The 21,964-nt window shown below is 40.5% G+C and overlaps 1 protein-coding gene across 1 annotated transcript in view; it reads right to left on the reverse strand.

Moving 5' to 3' along the window:
* Positions 1 to 1,786: 1,786 nt before the first annotated feature.
* The window catches only part of LOC136884107 (A-type potassium channel modulatory protein KCNIP2-like), a 195,869-nt gene continuing 175,691 nt past the window's right edge, over positions 1,787 to 21,964 (reverse strand). Inside the window, exon 6 of the mRNA XM_068229791.1 lies at positions 1,787 to 2,190. Coding sequence (XP_068085892.1) covers positions 2,080 to 2,190 — 111 coding nt within the window. The 3' untranslated portion in view covers positions 1,787 to 2,079. The remainder of the gene's footprint in view (positions 2,191 to 21,964) is intronic.

Consider the following 21,964-nt stretch of genomic DNA (forward strand, 5'->3'; position numbering starts at 1 on the left):
CTTAACGAGGGAAAAGTAAATGAAATCGCAGAAAGATTAGAACATACGCCTATAAAATTCCTAAGACGACTTGGACAATAAGAGCTCAGCATGGTGGACTACGAAAATGTTAAAATAGCCTCAAATACGGAAGACGAACTTATACGTGTGAATCGGAGTTTCCTAAGATGATACCAGAAATGTGTGGATGCAGGAGGAGAATATTTCCAACATCTCCTGTCGTAAGGTACGAGCTTATTTTATTAGTTCTTAATTATTAATTTTCTTAATTCTCATTTCCTTAATTTTCATTGTTATCTCAGTTCATTCACGGATAAAGTGAGCGAAGTGCAGTCCTTGTTGCCATGCTGCGGAGCGGGGAGTGATGAGTCAACGGGAGGCAGATAAGCTGGGTGCGCCTGCCGGCCAACCGATCAGAGAAAATCACTGCACTATGTAGAGTTATACAAAATGAGTTCTAACATGGCAAGCAATGCTTTGCATTCAATAATAAGAGAATGTATCAATTTTGCTAACCGTATCTCTGTGTTTTCAACAGTTTCATTCATATGCTATCAGCAAATACTACTCTAGAATGCGAATCACGCTGTAAGTATTTTTCGTGCCTTCATATATTTTACCATAAAATATTATTGATATTTCATTACTCAAACAAGTTCTCTTCTAGTAAACAATCGCTCAATTTGCTGAACATACAGAATATAACATTGCCCTTGTAAAATGATAACCAATCAGATAACAATTCTTATATATACACATCTCTTCTCATAACATGCCTTATATTCTCTTCCAATATAACGAACGTAACCTTCATATATGAATGTATATTTTAACTGTACAGTGTTCATAGAGTCAACAATATAGTAGATTGTGCAAACGCTAATATTTAAAAAGAGAAAGAGATATATTGCTATAGTAGGTATCTTTTTAAAAAAAACATCATCAGCAACCATTTTCAGCATTTTGTTTATCTATCTATACACACTCCAACATATTACTTGATATGATTATATTACATTCAATTATTCACAGAGTAACTATAGTTTCTGACAAAACAGTATTTCTGTACGTTTCAATACAAATACCAAATATCAGTACCAAGATATGATCATACGATTTATCATCAATTTACGTATGTCTATTTGCTTTACATTTTAACCTAACATAATATTTCGAAGTTTCATTCCATATTGGCCAAAATATACTCCAGATCCATGGTTGGTTCCAACAGTACACTGCAATCAGTATCTTTCTTAAAGTAATGTGAAGAAACGCATACGTGTTAGAGGAAACATCAGATAAACTTTAAACAATCTGTAGATATTAATTCTTTTTCGAAAAAGACACTACGTTACCTAAAATATGACATGCTGTGTTGTTATATCATAAAAATTAAAAACACATCACAAAGTTTCATTTTTAGCTTCTCAATAAATGATGTTCCAACATTTGGATTCATCTGAGGAATTAGTTTTGAATTACTCCACGTTTTCGTTGTATATCCCATAAATTATGACAATTCGTAAACGCTCGATAATATATTTATAACTTTCTATACTCAATACTATTTATATTGAGAATGATTTAAAGATAGTGTAACATTTTATAGGCGATGCAATATGAGGAAGAGAAAATGGTGTGAAAATGGGAAGAAGCACAAGATATTTAAATAGATACATGTATGTATATATTTACATAATATTTGAAGTCTTGGAAAAAAAATTCCAGTAAAATCACAATGTATTTCCGCGCACGAAGGAAACCACAAACAAATTACTAGTTGATCCCTTGCGTATTTCTCTATCTTCTTGAAAATATCTAGCCAACGAATTGATAAAGTTAAATTGTTTGTTTTATATTAGTATGCTTTAATCAAAACCCTATCCCATCACCACCAAACAAACAAAAAAACCTTTAGTAACCATCACCGTAAAAAATTCCTCTTCTACCTTTCATGGTGTTCTAGTTCCAACGTCATTATATCGACTAGATGACGCACAATGTAGAAGCAACTGCGTGCGCCGGGTTCCCGCTAGTTTAGTACGCTCGCACTAAAAGTAGAGGGCTCCAGTGTCGAGATCACAACACTGTATCCAGCGTCTCGAGGGACGCCAGAATCTGCTCATCTCGGGAACACCACTGCACTAATTCATCGATGGTAACCACGCCATCTTTGTTCGTGTCGATTTGCTGTAACATAAAAAGGGGAGGGTTGATTAGATATTAGCTCAACAGTATTGGCGGTTCGTGGTGGGATTTAGAAGAAATGGGGCACAATGTTTTTGGTCATTTAGAAAAATGGTGAATTATTTAAGGGGAGACGTGCACGAAAATTCATTGTTTTTCTAAATTCTGTGCAACTTGTACATTATTTGCGTTAGGATCATGAAACTTTACATACATTCAAAATACATTGTTGTTAGCTATAAACAGTAATCGGTTAATTTAGATAAAATGTTTTTGAAAAAATCTTTCAAATTTGACTTTTGGCCATATTGAGGCCTTAAATACATCAGCGCCCATATGACAGTTTGTAGGAAGGGGGGGGGGGCAGACCTGGGAGGTACGCAGTATTTTTAATATTCTGGAAGATAAATGGCAATGGTAGAATAACCCACGGTGTTCCCTGCCTGTTGGTGGGGAACGGTACTACCGCTTCTGCGTAATACTGACTTTTAAATCATTTTCTTGAAAGGAAAACACCTGACTAGACTAGATTTTTGCCTTTCCCTGGGAGCTAGTGGGGGGGCGCGGCCCCCCCTTGCCCCCCGGGTATGGGCGCCCTTGGCCTTAAACCGGTGTTACTTTGTGACTGCATGGGTTACTTTGTGACACGTGCACGCCAAATAATAATTTCATATTTCACGGGATATGCATCGATTGTCTGACAATGAACAGTATATGATTTCACTCCTCAATAATGCTGCGGCCTGTGTGTACAATGATAATGTCTTAAGAGTTGGATTGTTAGCAACAGACAGCCTTTATGTGTATTGTAATGAGCACGTGATTTTGTGAATAGTGGGAAACTTTTGTCGGCGACAGAAAACGTTGATGAGGTACACACATCAAAGTTAGTGGAAATCTTAATTTCACATTTCCTGATAAACATGCACGGTTCTCATGTTGCTTTGAGCTTTTTTCCAGTTATTTATGTCAAAATAAAATAAAGAGGAGAAGTTTAAGGGGTAACTTTGTGACAACAATGGCTCTCCCACAAAGTAACCCCAGTGTTCTAAAATTGCTTTTTTTAAAAGTATTCTGGAGTTGGAAAACGATATTCCACTATACCGAAGCACAAATGTCCATCTCTTGTTAAAATCTAATTCAGAACTAATTGAAAGTGGTCCGAATAATCTACGTTCTTGGTACAGAAAGTGTGGTATTTGCCCTGTAAGCCAGGAAGAAGTGCTGAAGCACATGTACAACAGGGAAATTGATTTAGAAGGTGATGACGTGAAACAAGCTGTAAGTGAGTTTCATTGAGCACTTGAATCTCAAAAGAGGTCAGGTCACAAATAATGGCTGCAGAAAGGGGAGATGTATAGATGTGCCACCTGGAAGAGGTTTGATAGCTTCAGATTTTGACACTGAAGATGAGATTCCTAGCTGTAGTGGCACCAACGGGAACTGTCGCTCAAAGAACCTTAAAGACATTCGAAAAGATAATTCAAGTAAAAATGTGAATGATGACATCTGTACTGAGTCAGAAGACAATTCATTGCATGAAGAAGAATGTAATCCCGACACTGAAGAACTTCCAATTCGTGAAAATCGTATCTTCAAATCCGATGATAAGATTGTCGAAACACGGGTACTGTAACAAAAGTATTCGAAGGCAAGTACTATCCAGGAATCGTAATGAAAGTAAACGAGCAAGGTGCAGTTGTCAGTGATATGGATAACACAGTAAAGTGGACGGCTATGACATTCCAGAACTCAGAAAACACAGTGCAAAGTAAACAGTTTGTAAACTATTCTCTCGTGAGGGATGCAAATATTTCAAGTGGTTATATCTGAGGGTTTAAAAAATATACAGTGAGTTGTGTTGTCCTTGTTGCCACGCTGCGGAGCGGGGAGTGATGAGTCAACGGTAGGCAGATAAGCTGGGTGCGCCTGCCGGCCAACCGATGAGACAAACTCACTGCGCTATGTAGAGTTATAGAAAATGAGTTCTAACATGGCAAGCAATGCTTTGCATTCAATAATACGAGAATGTATTAATTTTGCTAACCGTATCTCTGTGTTTTGAACAGTTTCATTCATACGCTATCAGCAGATACTACTCTAGAATGCGAATTACACTTTAAGTATATTTCGTGCCTTCATATATTTTACCCACTGATCTCTATACATGGATCGCTGATGGCAGGTCTCCGCTGCAGGAGAAAGTACGCCAAGTTGAACGCGCGGTTTGCCATGTTGGCGTACCCAACCTCGAGCTCTCCTTATGGGGAAGCAATGATAATATAGTCAATTTTAAGTCGGAATTAATGGCGCATTGGAATAATTAAAAATATAGAGACATGTTCACTCAAAGCATAAGGACATTGGGATCACTGACGCGTCATTCCGAGGTCAGTAAATCTCCGGGATAGCAATAAACATGAGTGTATAATAACGGCCGGCAAATATTAACTTAGCTGCTGAATACATGCAATTAGCGATCGGTAACACAATACGAGTGAAAACCAGTTTCTGGAAACATTGCTGTAAATTGTATACGTGTATGCCACGAAATTATGCATTCTTAAAATGATGTACCTATAAACGTAGCTCAATATACAGGCCTAGATTCGACATATCGTAATCGGTGCTTGATAATGAATTTCTGTTTCCTGTTTCCAAGAAATAACGCGCATATTATCAAATTAAAATATCATTGAAGCAAAGGTACACATTTATAAAACCAGAAAATATTCAAAACTAGTCAATATATCACATTACCTGCAGCTTAATGTACTATTACAGACCTCTTTAATTAAATTCAGCTAGCAAAGCGATATTGATAGTCATCATCAGAAATATGTAACACCAGTTAAAAGAGTCCCAAATACCACGAATAGTATAATGGAATAGCCCCAAACACCCACCACACTTTCCCTCCTCCCACCACTCCAGTGTCTGAAACCCATAATTATTACTGATGTAAATAAGGTCTAGAATTCCTCCAGACTTCATTTTCTAAGATTGTTATAAGGTCACGTCAATTATTTCATCGAAACCGTCAGTTTAATTATGAGAAATTAAAAAAAAAAAGCAAATCTTTACTTGCAGTTAATGTACAGTAAAATTGAAAACAGTTGGCTGTACATCACTTCTAAGGTGTACAGTTTGTCCATTTCTATCAAAACAGTCTTCCTCTAAGTGATCCGAGCAGAGAACAGCTGTTTTAGAAGGCTCCCAATTCTCCCGCCTGATACTCCTAATCGATGATCTTAGATGTTCGGGTCTCGAGAAAGGAAACCTACAAAAATTAATTGCCATTTTGCTCCCGGAATATGCGAAATAAGATACAATAAACCTAAAACTCAAAACACTACCCTAGGAAGATTCTTATGTACTGTATAAAACTCCCCGAGCCGGGCTGAGTGGCTCAGACGGTTAAGGCGCTGGCCTTCTAACCCCAACTTGGCAGGTTCGATCCTGGCTCAGTCCGGTGGTATTTGAAGGTGCTCAAATACGACAGCCCCGTGTCGGTAGATTTACTGGCACGTAAAAGATCTCCTGCGGGCTAAATTCCGGCACCTCGGCGTCTCCGAAGACCTTAAAAAAGTAGTTAGTGGGACATAAAGCAAATAACATTATTATTAAACCTCCCCGATGAAATGATTTCTCCTTCTGCTGATCGGTTCTGTTTGTACATCCATAAGCTGAATATGTTAATACCCCGTAGAATGTTTCTTCATTCATATTTCAGATAAACACATACATATTTAAATTTAATCTTGTAATTCACAAGCATACTACAAGGCAACGAACCTAAATTCGTAAAATACACTACTATTTACTTTGCAATAACACAGCACAGAACACTCGTGAAACTACAATCAAGAGGCCTGGCGTCACTGAACTAAGCATAAACAAAGCAAGCGCGCTCCTCGTGGTCTATTGCACCATGCGCTCGCTGCCATCTTACGACGCCAGTCATCTTCTATTCGGCTTACTGCTACCCAAGCTACCAGCCATCCAGGTATAGAGATCAGTGATTTTACCATAAAATCTTATTGGTATTTCATTATTCAAACAAGTTCTCCTTCAAATGTGTAAATATACTTTCAGAAACCCACACATACCAGGTGGGTAAAATAAAAATTGACCCAGAAAATATTTAGAATAGGACTGACAAGGGATCGCTCATACCCGGGGGCAAGCTCTCAGGGAAAGGCAAAAATCTAGTATAGTCAGGTGTTTTCCTTTCAAGAAAATAATTTAAAAGTCAGTACTATGTAGAAGCGGTAGTACCGTCCCCCCCACCAACAGGCAGGGGACACCGTGGTTATTCTACCGCAGAATATAAGTCGCCATTTATCTTCCAAAATATTAAAAATACTACGTACCCCCAGGTCTGGCCCTCCCCTACAAACTGTCATATGGGCGCCCATGCAAGGGATTGATCCTTGTTAATGAATATCACAGAAGATGCTGGAAACGGACTCACCCGAAGAAATGAAAAACTAAGAATGCAAAAGTCCTGACTCTACTTCAGTCAGAAACTACCGGCAAAGCTCAGCACGTGAACGTTCGTCTGGACCCTTTAACGCAGGGCCTCTCAGGGTGCATGCACTGTGCACGGTGCAAAAGACGACTTCGCTTGGTTGACCAGAGTGCAGACCCCCACTCCTCGATTTGGAGCAATAGCGCTCTCTCTCTCTTTCCCAACACCTGTCTCGCTGGCTCCGCCTGTCTCTTTCTTCCTCACTTGCTCCTTAGCGCTCCAAATCCGAACAGAGTTGAGCCGAGCTTAGCTGAGTTGCCCAGAGACGAAGCGCTGGTCCGAGCCGAGCCGAGTTGAACCGATGCACTGTGCGCTGTAAATCTGCGCCTCAGTTTGCACGCGTGAGATTTTGGGCGTTTGAAAGGCCCTGCTTTAACGCATGCACAACAGTAAATTTGTAAGGGTACAGATACAGGTTCTTTTTGACAATGTTTCGACACCACGATCTTTCAATTTCGTCGGATTTCTACCAGGCTGTCCTTCATTCGAGCAATGATTTCTGGTGTTCGAAATCTTTTCGGGTAGGTACGGTTTTTATTCGCTACACGCCAGTTTGCCACTAAGTTTTGAATTGCAGACTTTGCTGGACGTTTTTTTGCTAAAACTCTTCCAGTCTTAGGAAACTCATGCGCAAACAGTTCCGCACATGTTTTCCTCGAATCGTGCTTCGCATAACACTCGACAATGAACATGCGCTGTTTTATCGTGAGCACCATTTTGTGGTACATTCAACTGGTCAGTGAAGACGTCTGTTCCTCTCACTCACTCACACGCAATGACACAGCGACGTACTCGGGAGATGCTGGAGATGCGCACGCGCAGATATGTGACAGTAACCAAGTGGTGCATCGAAATTACGGTTTCCAGCATTTCTTGGGATGGGCAGTTTTCGTGTTCATTATCAAGTGTCAATTCCGCGTCAGTCTTATAACTATTTTCCGTGCCAGTTTTATTTTGCCCATCCTGTATAAACAGACAGATAGATAGGTATATTGCAGTAGACAGATATTATGGGCCGACTGCAGAAACAATGACTAGTTTTAAGCCTTAGACATCGTCTACCTAAACAACGTCTAAATCGAGCACGATCTTCCATTGCATAAACAATGTTCAGTCGATGTTTAACTACATCGCTTAAAGTTTCAATTTTGGTTCGAAAATGGAGACAGAAGTATCTTTCATGCAACTCTTTGCTTGTCGCAACCAATGAAATTCGTCGGTAAAAAAATGAAATGGCGTATGGCTTTTAGTGCTGGGAGATCCCAGGACGGGTTCGGCTCGCCAGGTGCAGGTTTTTGAATTGACTCCCGTAGGCGACCTGCGCGCCGTGACGAGGATGAAATGATGATGAAGACAACACATACACCCAGCCCCCGTGCCGGGAAATTAACCAATGATGGCTAAAATTCCCGAGCCTGTCGGGAATCGAACCCGGGACCCCTATGACCAAAGGCCAGCACGCTAACCATCTAGCCATGCAGCCGGACAGTCTGTCCGTTATATGTTGTGCTAAAACTTGGTAATAGTTATCAAAGTCTATCATCTGGTAAATTAACGAGAACCCTTAGCGAGTAATTAAGGTAATACCTTGACATCTATACGACCATATCACCACTTAACAAGATTACGTATTCATTAAGAAACTTGGTCTTAGGAGGGTGTAACTCAGGTTGGATTGCCCAATGACTGGTATTTTAGCAACAGAACTAGGCATATTACTGCTAATTTGATTAAAGAACAGACTTAACGGGCCGATTTTATCATCAAGATTTTTATTTTTATTCAATAAGTCAGCCAAGGAAATTTACAGCCAGTTATAATAACAATCTATGTCTGTAAAGGCAAACTGCATGTAATTTTGGACTCAATCATCAATCACTACTGATCTGCATTTAAGGCAGTCGCCCAAGTGGCAGATTCCCTATCTGTTGTTTACCTAGCCTTTTCTTAGATAACTGTGAAGAATTTGGAAATTTATTGAACATCTCCCTCGGTAAATCATTCCAATTCCTAACTCCTCTTCCTACAAACGAATATTTGCCCCGATTTTTCCTCTTGAATTCCAACTTACTGAGCTCGATAGCTGCAGTCGCTTAAGTGCGGCCAGTATCCAGTAATCGGGAGATAGTGGGTTTGAGCCCCACTGTCGGCAGCCCTGAAGATGGTTTTCCGTGGTTTCCCATTTTCACACCAGGCAAATGCCGGGGCTGTACCTTAATTAAGGCCACGGCCGCTTCCTTCCAATTCCTAGGCCTTCCCTACCCCATCATCGCCATAAGACATATCTGTGTCGGTGCGACGTAAAGCAAATAGAAAAAAAAATCCAACTTTATCTTCATATTGTGATCTTTCCTACTTTTAAAGACACCACTCGAACTTATTCGTCTACTATTGTCATTCCACGCCATCTTTCCACTGACAGCTCGGAACACACCACTTAGTCGAGCACCTCGTCTCCTTTCTCCCAAGTCTTCCCAGCCCAAACTTTGCAGCATTTTCGTAACGCTACTCTTTTGTCGGAAATCACCCAGAGCAAATCGAGCTGCTTTTCTTTGGAGTTTTTCTAGTTCTCGAAGCAAGTAATCCTGGTGAGAGTCCCATACACTGGAACCATACTCTACTTGGGGTCTTGCCATTTATATGCACTCTTCTTTGCATCCTTACTACAACCCTAAATGCCGTCATAACCATGGGCAGAGATCTGTATCTTTTATTTATGGAACTTTCACCCCATCAACGCTGTAATTAAAACTGAGAGGACTTTTCCTATTAATGAAACTCACAACCTGACTTTTAACCCCATTTATTATCATACCATTGCCTGCTGTTCATCTCATAACAATGTCGAGGTCTTTTTGGAGCTGCTCACAATCTTGTGACTATAAATTGAGGAGATTCTCTTACAAAGTAAATGTGTCTACTATGTGCAGTAGGGCCTTCTCTTATCCTATACAAAACACTTGTAGGTGCTGATAATTGAGTCAAATATTTCCAAGAAGGATGTGAATGTGAGAACTTATACAATGTAAAAACAATTATTCAACAATATTGCTGATCGTGTATTCAGTGTATCAAAAACTTACGAACTGATGAACGAAATCGTTTGGTTGTTTCATTAGTCAAAGCCGAACCGCGTAGAAGATATTACTCAAAATTTACTTAAGGTATATTAAATGTTACACACTTGTTGGGAAAGTCTTTTTTTTAATTTTGTTTTATTTTTTACAATTTGTTTTACGTCGCACTGACACAGATAGATCTTACGGCGATGATGGGATAGGAAAGGGCTAAGATTGAGAAGGATGTGACCGTGGCCTTAATTAAGATATAGCCTAAACATTTGCCTAGTGAGAAAATGGGAAATCACGGGAAACCATCTTCAAAGCTGCCGATAGTGGGGTTCGAATCCACAATCTCCTGGATGCAAGCTCACAACTGCGCGCCCCTAACCGCACGGCCAACTCGCTCGGTCAACATTTAAGTGTTTCATTTGGTGTTGAAATGCTAAATGTAATATTTCCCTGCAGTCTCCCCTTCGTAATCGCAACCAGTATTTTATTGCCTTTTTAACCATATCGGCTCGTAAATTATACCTGTACCTTCACATGTAACTCCGCTATTAGTTGTACATTCTGGTAGACCCATTATTATTTTGCAGAATTTATTACTAACTATAGTTCGGCTCCATGGACAAATGGTTAGCGCGCTGGCCTTTGGTCACAGGGGTCCCGGGTTCAATTACCGGCAGGGTCAGGGATTTTAACTATCATTTGTTAATTTCGCTGGTACGGGGGATGAGTGTATGTGTTGTCCTCACCATCATTTCATCCTAATCATGACGCGCAGGTCGCCTATGGGAGTCAAATTGAAAGACCTGCACCTGGCGAGCCGAACATGTCCTCTGACACCCCCGGCACTAAAAGCCATAGGCCATTTCATTTCATTACTAACTAGAGGCCCCGTGCTACTCCGCTACTCTTGATATGCCTGTCGTAGTCACATATTGTTTTGCCTGCCCTCTTTAATGGTTTTATGAACACTTAACAAGAAGCGCGTTTTGGTATGCGGCAGTTCGTAGTCAGAATCCATCCATTCTGACGTCATTAAGCCCGGTGTTTGGTAAAAATGTATCCATATATTCGCTTGATGTAAAGCTTGGTATTGTGTCGTAGAAGGCAATGGTATTTTTAATCGCTGGTCTATATAGCACGGTTGTCTTGTGAGCTCATAGGTCAATCTCGAAGGAGTATTTTTTTGTCAGGCAGAGAACTTTTTTAAGATACATGGTCCTCATTCTTTATAGTATAGCTAGTTTATCCTTCGCTACGTGCTCTCAGATAATGTCTGAGGCGTATGTCATGATAAGGTCTGTTTGTACTTAGACATTTTTTCTCTTAGCGGCATGTAAGTTATTAGGAACACTCTTCCATCTGCTGAAGATGTTTGAAAGCTGGGAAAGGTTAAAGAATCAAAGAGTATCAAGTAAAGAATAGTATTCTTCCGTGATCAGAGGAAGTGTACACTCTCTGGCTTGAGTAGGAATCAAACATGGCTACATGCAATGACGTTTTATCAGAATATTAATGAAAGTGTTAATCGCTAAGCAAACTGCTTAGTACAGAATGTATTGAGGGTTAAGTTAAGTCTTCCCCTCCAGTTTTTGGAGTGATCATTATTTTAATGATTTGATTATATGTTTACCTATCAACGTCTCATGATCCACCGGAATATTGGTACTGTGTCATAAAAGCAACTGTATTTTTAATCGCAGTTCTTCTCTACAGAATAGTTGCCTTGTAAGCTCACGGGTTAGTCTCGAAAGAGCGTCTTTTGCCAGCCAGAAAACTTTTTTAAGATACATGGTCTTCGCTATTTCTAGTACAGCTAGGTTATACTTCGATAAGTGTTCCCAGATAGTGTCTAAGGCGTATGTCATGATGGGGTCTGTTTGTACGTAGACATTCTTCCCTCAGCAGCATGTAAGTTACTAGGAACGCTCTCCATCTGTTGAATATACAGTAAAACCTCGGAATGCGAGTAACTTGGTCTACGAGTGTTTTGCAAGACGAGCAAACATTTTAAATAAATTGTAACTTGGTAAGCGAGTGAGAATCTGCAATACGAGCGTCACGTGTGCCTGCGTTTTCCCCTCCCCTGTTCGTTTGTTGAATGGATGAACGAGGTCTTTGGTTCTGTAGTGAAGAAATTAGTTTCGGAAAATAATCTGCCGCTCAAAGTCTTGCTGGTTATGGACAATGCTCCTGCTCAACCTCCAGGCCTTGAGGCTTTGAGGACGACTTACTGGAGGAATTCAAGTTTGTTAAGGTTAAGTTCCTTCCTCCCTACACTACTCGACTACTCCAGCCTATGGATTAGCAAGTCATTTCGAACTTCAAGAAGCTATACACCAAAGCACTATTTCAGCGATGCTTCGAAGTGACCGAAGAAACAAACTTTACCCTCCGAGAGTTTGGGAGAAATCATTTCCCCATCGTGAACTGCCTGAAGATCATCGATAAAGCCTGGGATGGAGTCACCAAGAGATCTCTCACTTCCGCTTGGGGAAAGCTGTGGCCTCACTGTGTTTTTGGACGCGACTTTGAGGGGATTGTTGGTGACAATGAGCCGCCGATTGTCGATGAAATTGTGTCCTTAGGGAAGAATATGGGGCTGGAGGTGAATGACGTGGACATTCAAGAGCTGGTTGGTGAACATAGCCAGGAACTGACCACCAGCGAACTGATGGACCTGCATCGCGAACAACAGGAGGAGGTTATGGAGATCTCGTCCGGGGAAGAGGAGGAGGAAAAGTCAGTGGAATCTCTCACTTAAACTGAGATTCAGGAGTAGTACAAAATGTGGGAAACGGTGCAAAATTTTGTAGAAAAACACCACCCGAATAAGGCTGTAGCAGTGCGAGCGATGTATCAGTTCAATGACAATGCAATATCACATTTTCATGAAATCCTCAAAAAGAGGCAAAAGCAACAGTGATTGGACGGGTTCCTCGTTAAAGTTGCACGAAAAGAAAAGAATTCCAGTGAGCCAACAGATAGCAGTGATTCCGTTAGTGAAATTCGTGCTACACAGTAACTCTTCTCATGTCATCTCTCGTCTCCCTCACACCAACAATGATTCTATTGTAAGGAAAATTGCACTTTAATTTGTTTTACGTTATATTTTGTTTTAGAAATTGTATGCGAATAAATATTTTTGTGTTGTGGACGAATCATCCACGTTTCAATTGTTTCTTATAGGAAAACTTGCTTTGATATACGAGCGCTTTGGATTACAAGCATGTTGCCGGAACGAATTATGCTCGCAATCCAAGGTTCCACTGTATTTGGAAGCTGGGAAAGGTTGGAGAATCAAAGAGTACCTAGCAGGGAATAGTATTCTTCCGTGATCAGATGGAAGTGTACACTCTCTGGCTTGACAGGTAGTCATCAAACATGGCTGCATGCAATGACATTACTAAGGATGAAAATAACATATATCAGAATATCAATGAAAGTGTTACTCACTTAGCAACCTGGAGTGATCATTTAATGATTTGATTTTATGATTACGCAAAATTGGCTGAGCTTAGACAAGTATTAATTTCTCATGTTTCACCGGCAAATAATTCCGCAGAGAAAACAAAAACTAAAATTAAGCAAATCGGTCCCGCAGAAAGGGCGGACTGATTCGCCGAAGCTGTTTTTAGTAAATTCTTTTAATACATAGATTACATCTAGTTTTGTACATCTACTTCAATATCCTTAAAATAATAATCATCGCCACCATAATGAGACTAAAAGCTTATTTTAATATCCCCCCACTTCCCCACTTTTTCATTCTAGGCCCCAGGTTATACGATCCCCTTGTGGGTGGGGGCGGTAGAATAACACCCACGGTATTCCCTGCCTGTCGTAAGAGGCGACTAAAAGGGGCCCCAGGTGCTCTGAAATTTGGAGGATGGGTTGGCTACCACGGGGCCCTCAGCTGAGTCCTGGCATTGCTTCCACTTACTTGTGACAGGCTCCTCACTTTCATCTATCCTATCCGACCTCCCCTGGTCAACTCTTGTTCTTTTCCGACTCCGACGCTATTAGGTTTGCGAGGGCTAGTGAGTCTTTCATTTTCACGCCCTTCGTGGCCCTTGTCTTCCTTTGGCCGAAATCTTCATTTTTCGAAGTGTCGGACCCCTTCGATTTTTCCTCCCTGATTAGTGTTATATAGAGGATGGTTGCCCAGTTGTACTTCCTCTTAAAACAATAATCACCACCACCACCAGGTTATACAATTGAACTCATGTCAGCACAAGTACACCGTAGGCCGAAGTTGCATCGCTTCAGCTAAGCATTTAGCAGGCTGTGACAGAACTTGTAACATTGTTATGGAGCGAATCAAAGTGACATGCATCTCTGTGTGTAGCGTAACTGCCGCGCCGCGTCCCTTTCTCAGCTGTTGCGGCTGGTCATGCCAGATAATATTGTCACGACAAGGCCACATTGTGTGCTACCGCCACATATGTTCCTCGCAGGTGGTCATGACGCGCGCCCGACCAATACATCAACCTTTGAGAGATATTTTTAACCTATTTTAAAGGTCGCGTGATGAAACTGATTTTCTCTCTTCATGTGGAAGAGCGATCACAAGTTTACAATTCAACCTAGTGTTGTTTGTTGTAGTAGGCCTTTCGAATAACCTGCACAGCCGAAGAAATAAAAACAGAAAGCTTACTTTATAACGAGAAACACCAGAAGCTAAAGTACTTATTTGCGGATTAGTTTATTTGCTTACGGTATTTCGAAACGAATGCGAAGAAGAACACACTATGCTCAATTCAAATCCGACTCCAGCACTCCAATACTCAGACCGTAACAAAAATCGAACAAAGAAAAAACAGTTAGGTTTATGTTTCGTATATCTAAAGAAAGCATATGACAGGGGACCGAGGGGAAAGATGTTCGGCATACTGGGAGACTATGGAATTAAAGGCAGATTATTAAAAACAATCAAAGGCATTTATGTTGACAATTGGGCTGCAGTGAGAATTGATGGTAGAATGAGTTCTTGGTTCAGGCTACTTACAGGCGTTTAACAAGGCTGTAATCTTTCACCCTTGTTGTTCGTAAGGACCATCTGCTGAAAGGTATAACGTAGCAGGGAGGGATTTAGTTAGGTGGAAATGTAGTAAGCAGTTTGGCCTATACTGACAACTTGGCCTTAATGGCAGATTGTGCCGATCTTGGAAATTGAAAATAGATGCAATGAGTATGGCATGAAAAGTAGCCTTTTGAATACTAAATCGATGCCTGTAGGTAAGAAATTCAACAGAACTGAATGTCAGATTGGTGATACAAAGCTGGAACAGGTAGATAATTTCAAGAATTTACGTAGTGTGTTCTCCCAGGATGGTAATATAGTAAGTGAGATTGAATGAAGGTGTAGTAAAGCGAATGCAGTGAGCTCGCTGTTGCGATCAACAGTATTTTGTAAGAAGGAAGTCAGCTCCCATACGAAACTATCTTTACATCGGTCTGTTTTCAGATCAACTTTGCTTTACGGGAGCGAAAGCTGGGTGGATTCAGGATATCTTATTCATAAGTTAGAAATAACAGACATGAAAGTAGCGAGAATGATTGCTGTACAAACATGTGGGAACAATAGCAGGATGGTACTCAGAATGAGGAGACAAAGGCTAAGTTAGGAATGAACTCGATGGATGTACCTGTACGCATAAACCGGCTTCGGTGGTGGGATCATGTGAGGTGAATGGAGGAGGATAGGTTACCTAGGAGAACAATGGGCTCTGTTATGGAGGGTAAGAGAAGTAGAAGGAGACCAACACGACGATGATTAGACTCAGTTTCTAACGATTTAAAGATCAGAGGTATAGAACTGAATGAGGTCACAGCACTAGTTGCAAATAGAGGATTGTAGGGACGTTTAGTAAATTCACAGATGCTTGCAGACTGAACGCTGAAAGGCATAACAGTCTATAAAGATAATGTATTTAGGTTACTGAATACATTCTCCACTTACGGGCAAGTTCCAATGAAATTATAATAACGTAAGGTAGTCAATATTTTTACATAAACATAAACACTATAAAAACTAAACTAACAAAAATGGGTTCGTAATTTCGTCCCCCACTAAATTTATGACAAGTGAAATTAATTGTAATATATTTTTCCTTTCTAACCTTACCAAACGCTTTCCGTATAATGAATTACTTCTGAAGGACATTTATGAAAAATGCTTTCTTTGTATACTTTTTAACATGGTTTTTCAGCGTTGCTCGTGGGATGTTAAACGCTTTGTTGGCACATTTGTAACCCATTATCTAGTCCCTCGCTGCCTTAATAGCCTTTTTAATGGCCTCCTTATCCCACTCCTTGCGTTTTACTATCTGAAAATAATAATAAACTTCACGAATAACAAATAAAATGAAGGGGGACGAAATTACGAACATTCCCTGATTTATTCTAATGACCGCTACAGCAACTCATGCTAAGCACCTCACTGAAGCGATAACACGTCAGGGACTACATCACACGACTGAAATGCAGTCCAGTATTTCATACACATATCAATGTTCACTCTAGGAATAGCAGGCTCTTAATTTGAATGCTGCACTAACTCAGCTCAGGCGTGAAAAATGAATCCTCCTTGTACACGGAAACTAAACGTGATGCACACAACCAACTCTCACAACAAGACAACAGGATGAGACAACGCGTGTGCGTGCGGCTAAACATTACGTACCGGTACCAATCTTGCAAAATGGAAATCCCTTGGTGGAAGAAATTAGGTGCGGGACGGAATCTGGCCCCTCTACCTTACATGTTATCTGCGTCGAGTGTCAAACAAAGGATAACACAGGATTTCAAAAGTCTGTTGTAGGCTAGATGTATTTTTTCCTTTATTTTGCCGAGATAGGTAACAGGTTTAAAATACATGATTCCGAAAAAAGAAAAAATAAGGAGGTGCTGTACGAACTTAAGCCAACAGATACTAAAAAGCAAGCTAATGCTTTGGTCTTTTGCTTTTTTTTTTTTTTTAAGGAAAACAGAGTGAGAACTGCGGCTCAGGGCTGACACTGAATGAGTGTATAAATGTGTCTGCTGTATTATCGCTAATCGCTTTCTGACAGGTTTGATGTTGGTAATTTTACATTTCTTGGGTCATATTTAGCTAGTTTTAGGTCATATTAAGCTAGTTTTGTGTCATATTTAGCTAGTTTGAGGTTATATTTAGCTAGTTTGTTGTCATATTTAGCTAGTTTTAGATCATAGTTTGCTAGGGTTAGGACATATTTAGCTAGTTAGGTCATATATTGCTGGGCTTAGGGCATATTTTGTTATTATTAGGTCATATTTAGCTAGTTTTAGGGCATCTGTCGTTAGTTTTAGAGCATTTGTAGCTAGCTTTCAGGGCATATTTAGCTATTCTCCGGACCACCTTTTGAGCAGACTAAAGCGGAAGTGAGTGTATAGACCAGGGGATGGCGCGGGCGACAGGGGCAGCGCCTTCGGTGTTGTCACACGGTAGGTGAGGGGGCAAGAGGGGTGCGCTACTCAGAGCGAGTTTTGGCAATGGTGCAGTCAATGCGGAGCTGCCATACTTACTCACTCAGCCGATGTCCTGAACACGTGTGCTTCGCCTTTACAAAAACAGTGCATGTGCGTATTGTGTGCTAATTCATAATTCTTGTAGTCTCTTGTACGTTTGTAGGTTTCTTCTTACTCGTTATTGGATATTATTGTGCGATGGATCCGAACAAAAATTCACCAGACTGTTATCAGTTGAAGAAGAAACGCAAGATTTTTACTTCCGGCGAGAGAAATATGATTCTGTCTGTTTATAAGCATTTCCGAGCGAATAGTATTGACGGCGGAATTAGTTTACCTCGTGTGCTGACCCCGGTTCTGATTCTGACTTGGGTGTGGAGCCACTCGATAGTGACACAGATTAATTACTGCTGCACAAGGTAAGCTAACGCTGAAACCTCCTGCATGATAATAATAATAATAATAATAATAATAATAATAATAATAATAATAATAATAATAATAATAATAATAAATAATAATAATAATATTTTTATAAAAATATATTTGTAATAACTAATTTATTGAAATTGTACTGGACAAAGCGGAGGTGGGACAGGTTTTTGCCTGGATCCCCAACTTCATCAGTCAGTTCCAAGTAAATTCCAGTACGAGTAGGCCCATATATAATCCTCACTTCTCTCCCTTTTTCATAAATCGCTCGTGAGTAGCAACTCATTTCAATCAGAAGTCAGGCCATATATTTAGATAATAATAGTGAATAATAAATAATAAAATATTGTATGTATGTATATATATACACTGTATATTGATAATAATAATAATAATAATAATAATAATAATAATAATAATAAGAACAAAATTAAAGCAATAAACACGTACGCTATTCCAACACTTGTTTATTCATTCGGAATTCTGAAATGGTCTGCTACAGGAATAGACAGCATAGAAAGAAAAACGAGAACTTTGCTCACCACCTATAGATTACATCATCCCAATTCATGCATGGAAAGGGTCACTCTCCCACGAAAATTGGGAGGCCGAGGAGTACTGAATCTTCAAGTCATGCTCCTGAATCAGATAAAGAACCTACGGAGATACTTCCATAAAAAGCAAGAAAACAGCCTTCTCCATAAAGCTGTAGTACTTGCTGACAAGTACACTGTTCTGTATCCATACAATGCCTCTGACCCACATGCAAATCACCAAGTATCCCTGCAGGAGAAAGAAAGGACATGGCGAGAGAAGACCCTCCACGGAAAATACTACAGCAATCTAAACCAACAGAGCATAGACAAGAATGCGTCATGTATGTGGTTACAAAGTGGGCGCTTATTTGGGGAGACAGAGGGATTTGCAGTTGCTATACAAGACCAAGTAATAGCTACAAACAATTACAAAAAGTACATCATCAAAGACACCAGCGTACTCTCCGACAAATGCAGACGATGCTCCGTTCATCTCGAGACCATCGACCATATCACTGCGGGCTGCCCAATACTTGCCCCCGTAGAATACACGAGACGACACAATCTTGTCTCGGGAATCATACACCAGGCACTTGCTCAGGAAAACCAATTAATTCAGGAGCGTATCCCTTATTACAAGTACCATCCAACACCATTCCTGAACGAGTCGATTAAGCTTTATTGGGACACTGCTGTAGTGACAGATAAAACAGTCAACCATAACAGGCCAGACATAATACTGGTAAACAAGAAAACTGGGACGACTTTCATTATTGACATCGCTATCCCCAATGACACCAATATTGACAGGAAGTACAGTGAAAAAATCTCCAAGTACAAAGAACTTGCAGAAGAGATAAAGAGGATCTGGAAGATGAAACTGGTAAGAATAGTTCCTGTGATTCTGTCAGTCAACGGCCTCATTCCACATACACTTCACAAGAGTCTGCGAGAACTGGGTCTTCCACCGAACATCTACAGAATTATGCAACATTCTGTCCTCCTGTCAACATGCAACATTGTGCGATCGTTCCTCTCGCAAGAATGAAGATCCCGTGATCTACAGTTTTGTATATACCTGTACATCAACGTTTGTATTATAATGTGTAAATACTTTAATTATGTAAGGCACTTGGTGCATCCCGTGCCCCATTACTACCCATATTTCCTTGTGGAGAAGTGTATGAATAATAATAATAATAATAATAATAATAATAATAATAATAATAATAATAATAATAATAATAATAATAATAATATGTCATAATACTTTTATAGTCCGCCTCTGTGGTGTAGTGGTTAGCGTGATTAGCTGCCACCCCCGGAGGTCCGGGTTCGATTCCCGGCTCTGCCACGAAATTTGAAAAATGGTACGAGGACTGTAACGGGGTCCACCCAGCCTCGGGAGGTCAACTGAGTAGAGGTGGGTTCGATTCCCACCTCAGCCATCCTCGAAGTGGTTTTCCGTGGTTTCCCACTTCTCCTCCAGGCAAATGCCGGGATGGTACCTCACTTAAGACCACGGCCGCTTCCTTCCCTCTTCCTTGTCTGTCCCATCCAATCTTCCCATCTCTCCACAAGGTCCGTGTTCAGCATAGCAGGAGAGGCCGCCTGGGCGAGGTACTGGTCATTCTCCCCAGTTGGATCCCCGACCCAAAGTCTGAAACTCCAGAACACTGTCCTTGAGGCGGTAGAGGTGAGATCCCTCGCTGAGTCCGAGGGAAAAGCCAACCCTGGAGGGTAAACAGTTAAGAAGAAGAAAAAGAATATTTTTATAAAAATATATTTGTAATAGCTAATTTATTGAAATTGTACTGTGAAATTGTAGTTAGTACATTAAAATTGTGAAAGCCTCCGTGGCTCAGGTGGCAGCGCGTCGGCCTCTCAACGCTGGGTTCCGTGGTTCGAATCCCGGTCACTCCATGTGAGATTTGTGCTGGACAAAACGGAGGCGGGACAGTTTTTTCTCCGGGTACTCCGGTTTTCCCTGTCATCTTTCATTTCAGCATCACTCTCCAGTATCATTTAATTTAATCTGTCAGTCATTAATCATTGCCCCAGAGGAGTGAAACAGGCTTCGGTAGCCGGCTCAATTCCTGTCCTCGCCGCAAGATGGGGCTTCATTTATTCCATCCCTGACCCGGCCATTGACTGGAAAACAGATTGTAGGTTTTCACATTTAAAATCTAATTCAGTAAATTAATTGTTTAAAGTTGTAAGCCGTTAAAAAACTGTATGGGATTCTAACACGCATACGTTAATGTATTAATTATTTTAAATTCATTCGAGGTTCAATCCGTGAGCTGTGCTGTATTATAGTGGTGGAGTACAACTTTGAATCGCGCGCCGGGTCATTTGGCAACCACGGCGAGTGTGACGAGACAATGACGTCACTTCCGCTTTAGTCTGCTCAAAAGGTGGTCCGGAGAATAGTTCTAGGACATATTTAGTTAGTTTAGGGTATATTTAGCCAGTATCAGGGCATATTTAACTAGTTTTAGGGCATATTAGCTAGTTGAGGGTATATTTAGTTAGTATTAGGGCATACTTAGCCAGTTTTAGGGCATATGTCGTTAGTTTTAGGGCATGTGTAGCTAGCTTTTAGGGCATATTTAGCTAGTTTAGGACATATTTAGTTAGTTTTAGGAAATATTTAGTTTTAGGACACACTGAGCTAGTTTAGGGCATTTTTAGCTAGTTTTAAGGCATATTGAGCTAGTTTAGGGTATATTTAGCCAGTATCAGTGCATATTTAGCTAGTTTTAGGACATATTTAGCTAGTTTAGGTTATATTTAGCCAGTATCAGGGCATAATTAGTTAGTTTTAGGGCATATTTGCTTGCATATTTTGTACTTCTTTAGGTCATAAACTTCAGAACCCTAGTTATAAGCTAATGAAGTGTGTCACGCGCCATTGTCCATTCTTGAGCAGCTGCTAGTATTGCCATTGGCTGACATATATACGGATGTGACGTCATTCTCAGCAATCAAAAGAAAAACCATATTCCGTTGCCAGCCCGCGCTGAATAAAAACATAAGTAAATACAAATTGTAGGGGAAACAATGTAGAAAAATGCATTGCAGTCTCGATATTGAGGCTCTACCTACCCAGATCAATTTCTTATTTTGTCGTTAGGCGAAAATAACCAATCCAGACCAATAGGTTTGTCACTATCAGGCATACTGATTTAATTTTTCCCCACTATCCAAGATAAAATGCGCTGCTATCACCCTGTGGAATGCTAGATGTACAATAACCGCTTCGCGGCCCTAACTCCCTTTCCTTGGCCCCAGTCCAATAGTCTTGTCACTACGCTCCCAGACCCCCTTTGCTTTACACCATTATGTCAATAGCCCCACCTAACAATGTACACCAATCGTCTTGTACCTAGTCCGTAAGTCGACAGCCTTGTGCAGCGCGCTATTACATCGTCCAAGAGAAAAAAAATATTACAGTCATGTCCTACCACCCCGAGTGCTGTTAATCACACGGTCCAACACACACACACAAAACATTAATATTACTCTTCATAAATGCAGTATCACACTGTACGGTTACACGGTTTGTATTTTCTGATAACCACGACCGAGTGCTTCAAAACAAGCCAAGTTTATTGTTGTATGTTTATCCTGGGCTGAGAAAAAGTTGCTGTGGAAACATGATAAGAACTTTCTTTGCAGTGGTTGAGAAAAATTGTAACTTGAGTATTTTACAACGA

Source organism: Anabrus simplex, chromosome 12, assembly GCF_040414725.1.
Source record: "Anabrus simplex isolate iqAnaSimp1 chromosome 12, ASM4041472v1, whole genome shotgun sequence".
Taxonomy (NCBI): Eukaryota; Metazoa; Arthropoda; class Insecta; order Orthoptera; family Tettigoniidae; genus Anabrus; species Anabrus simplex.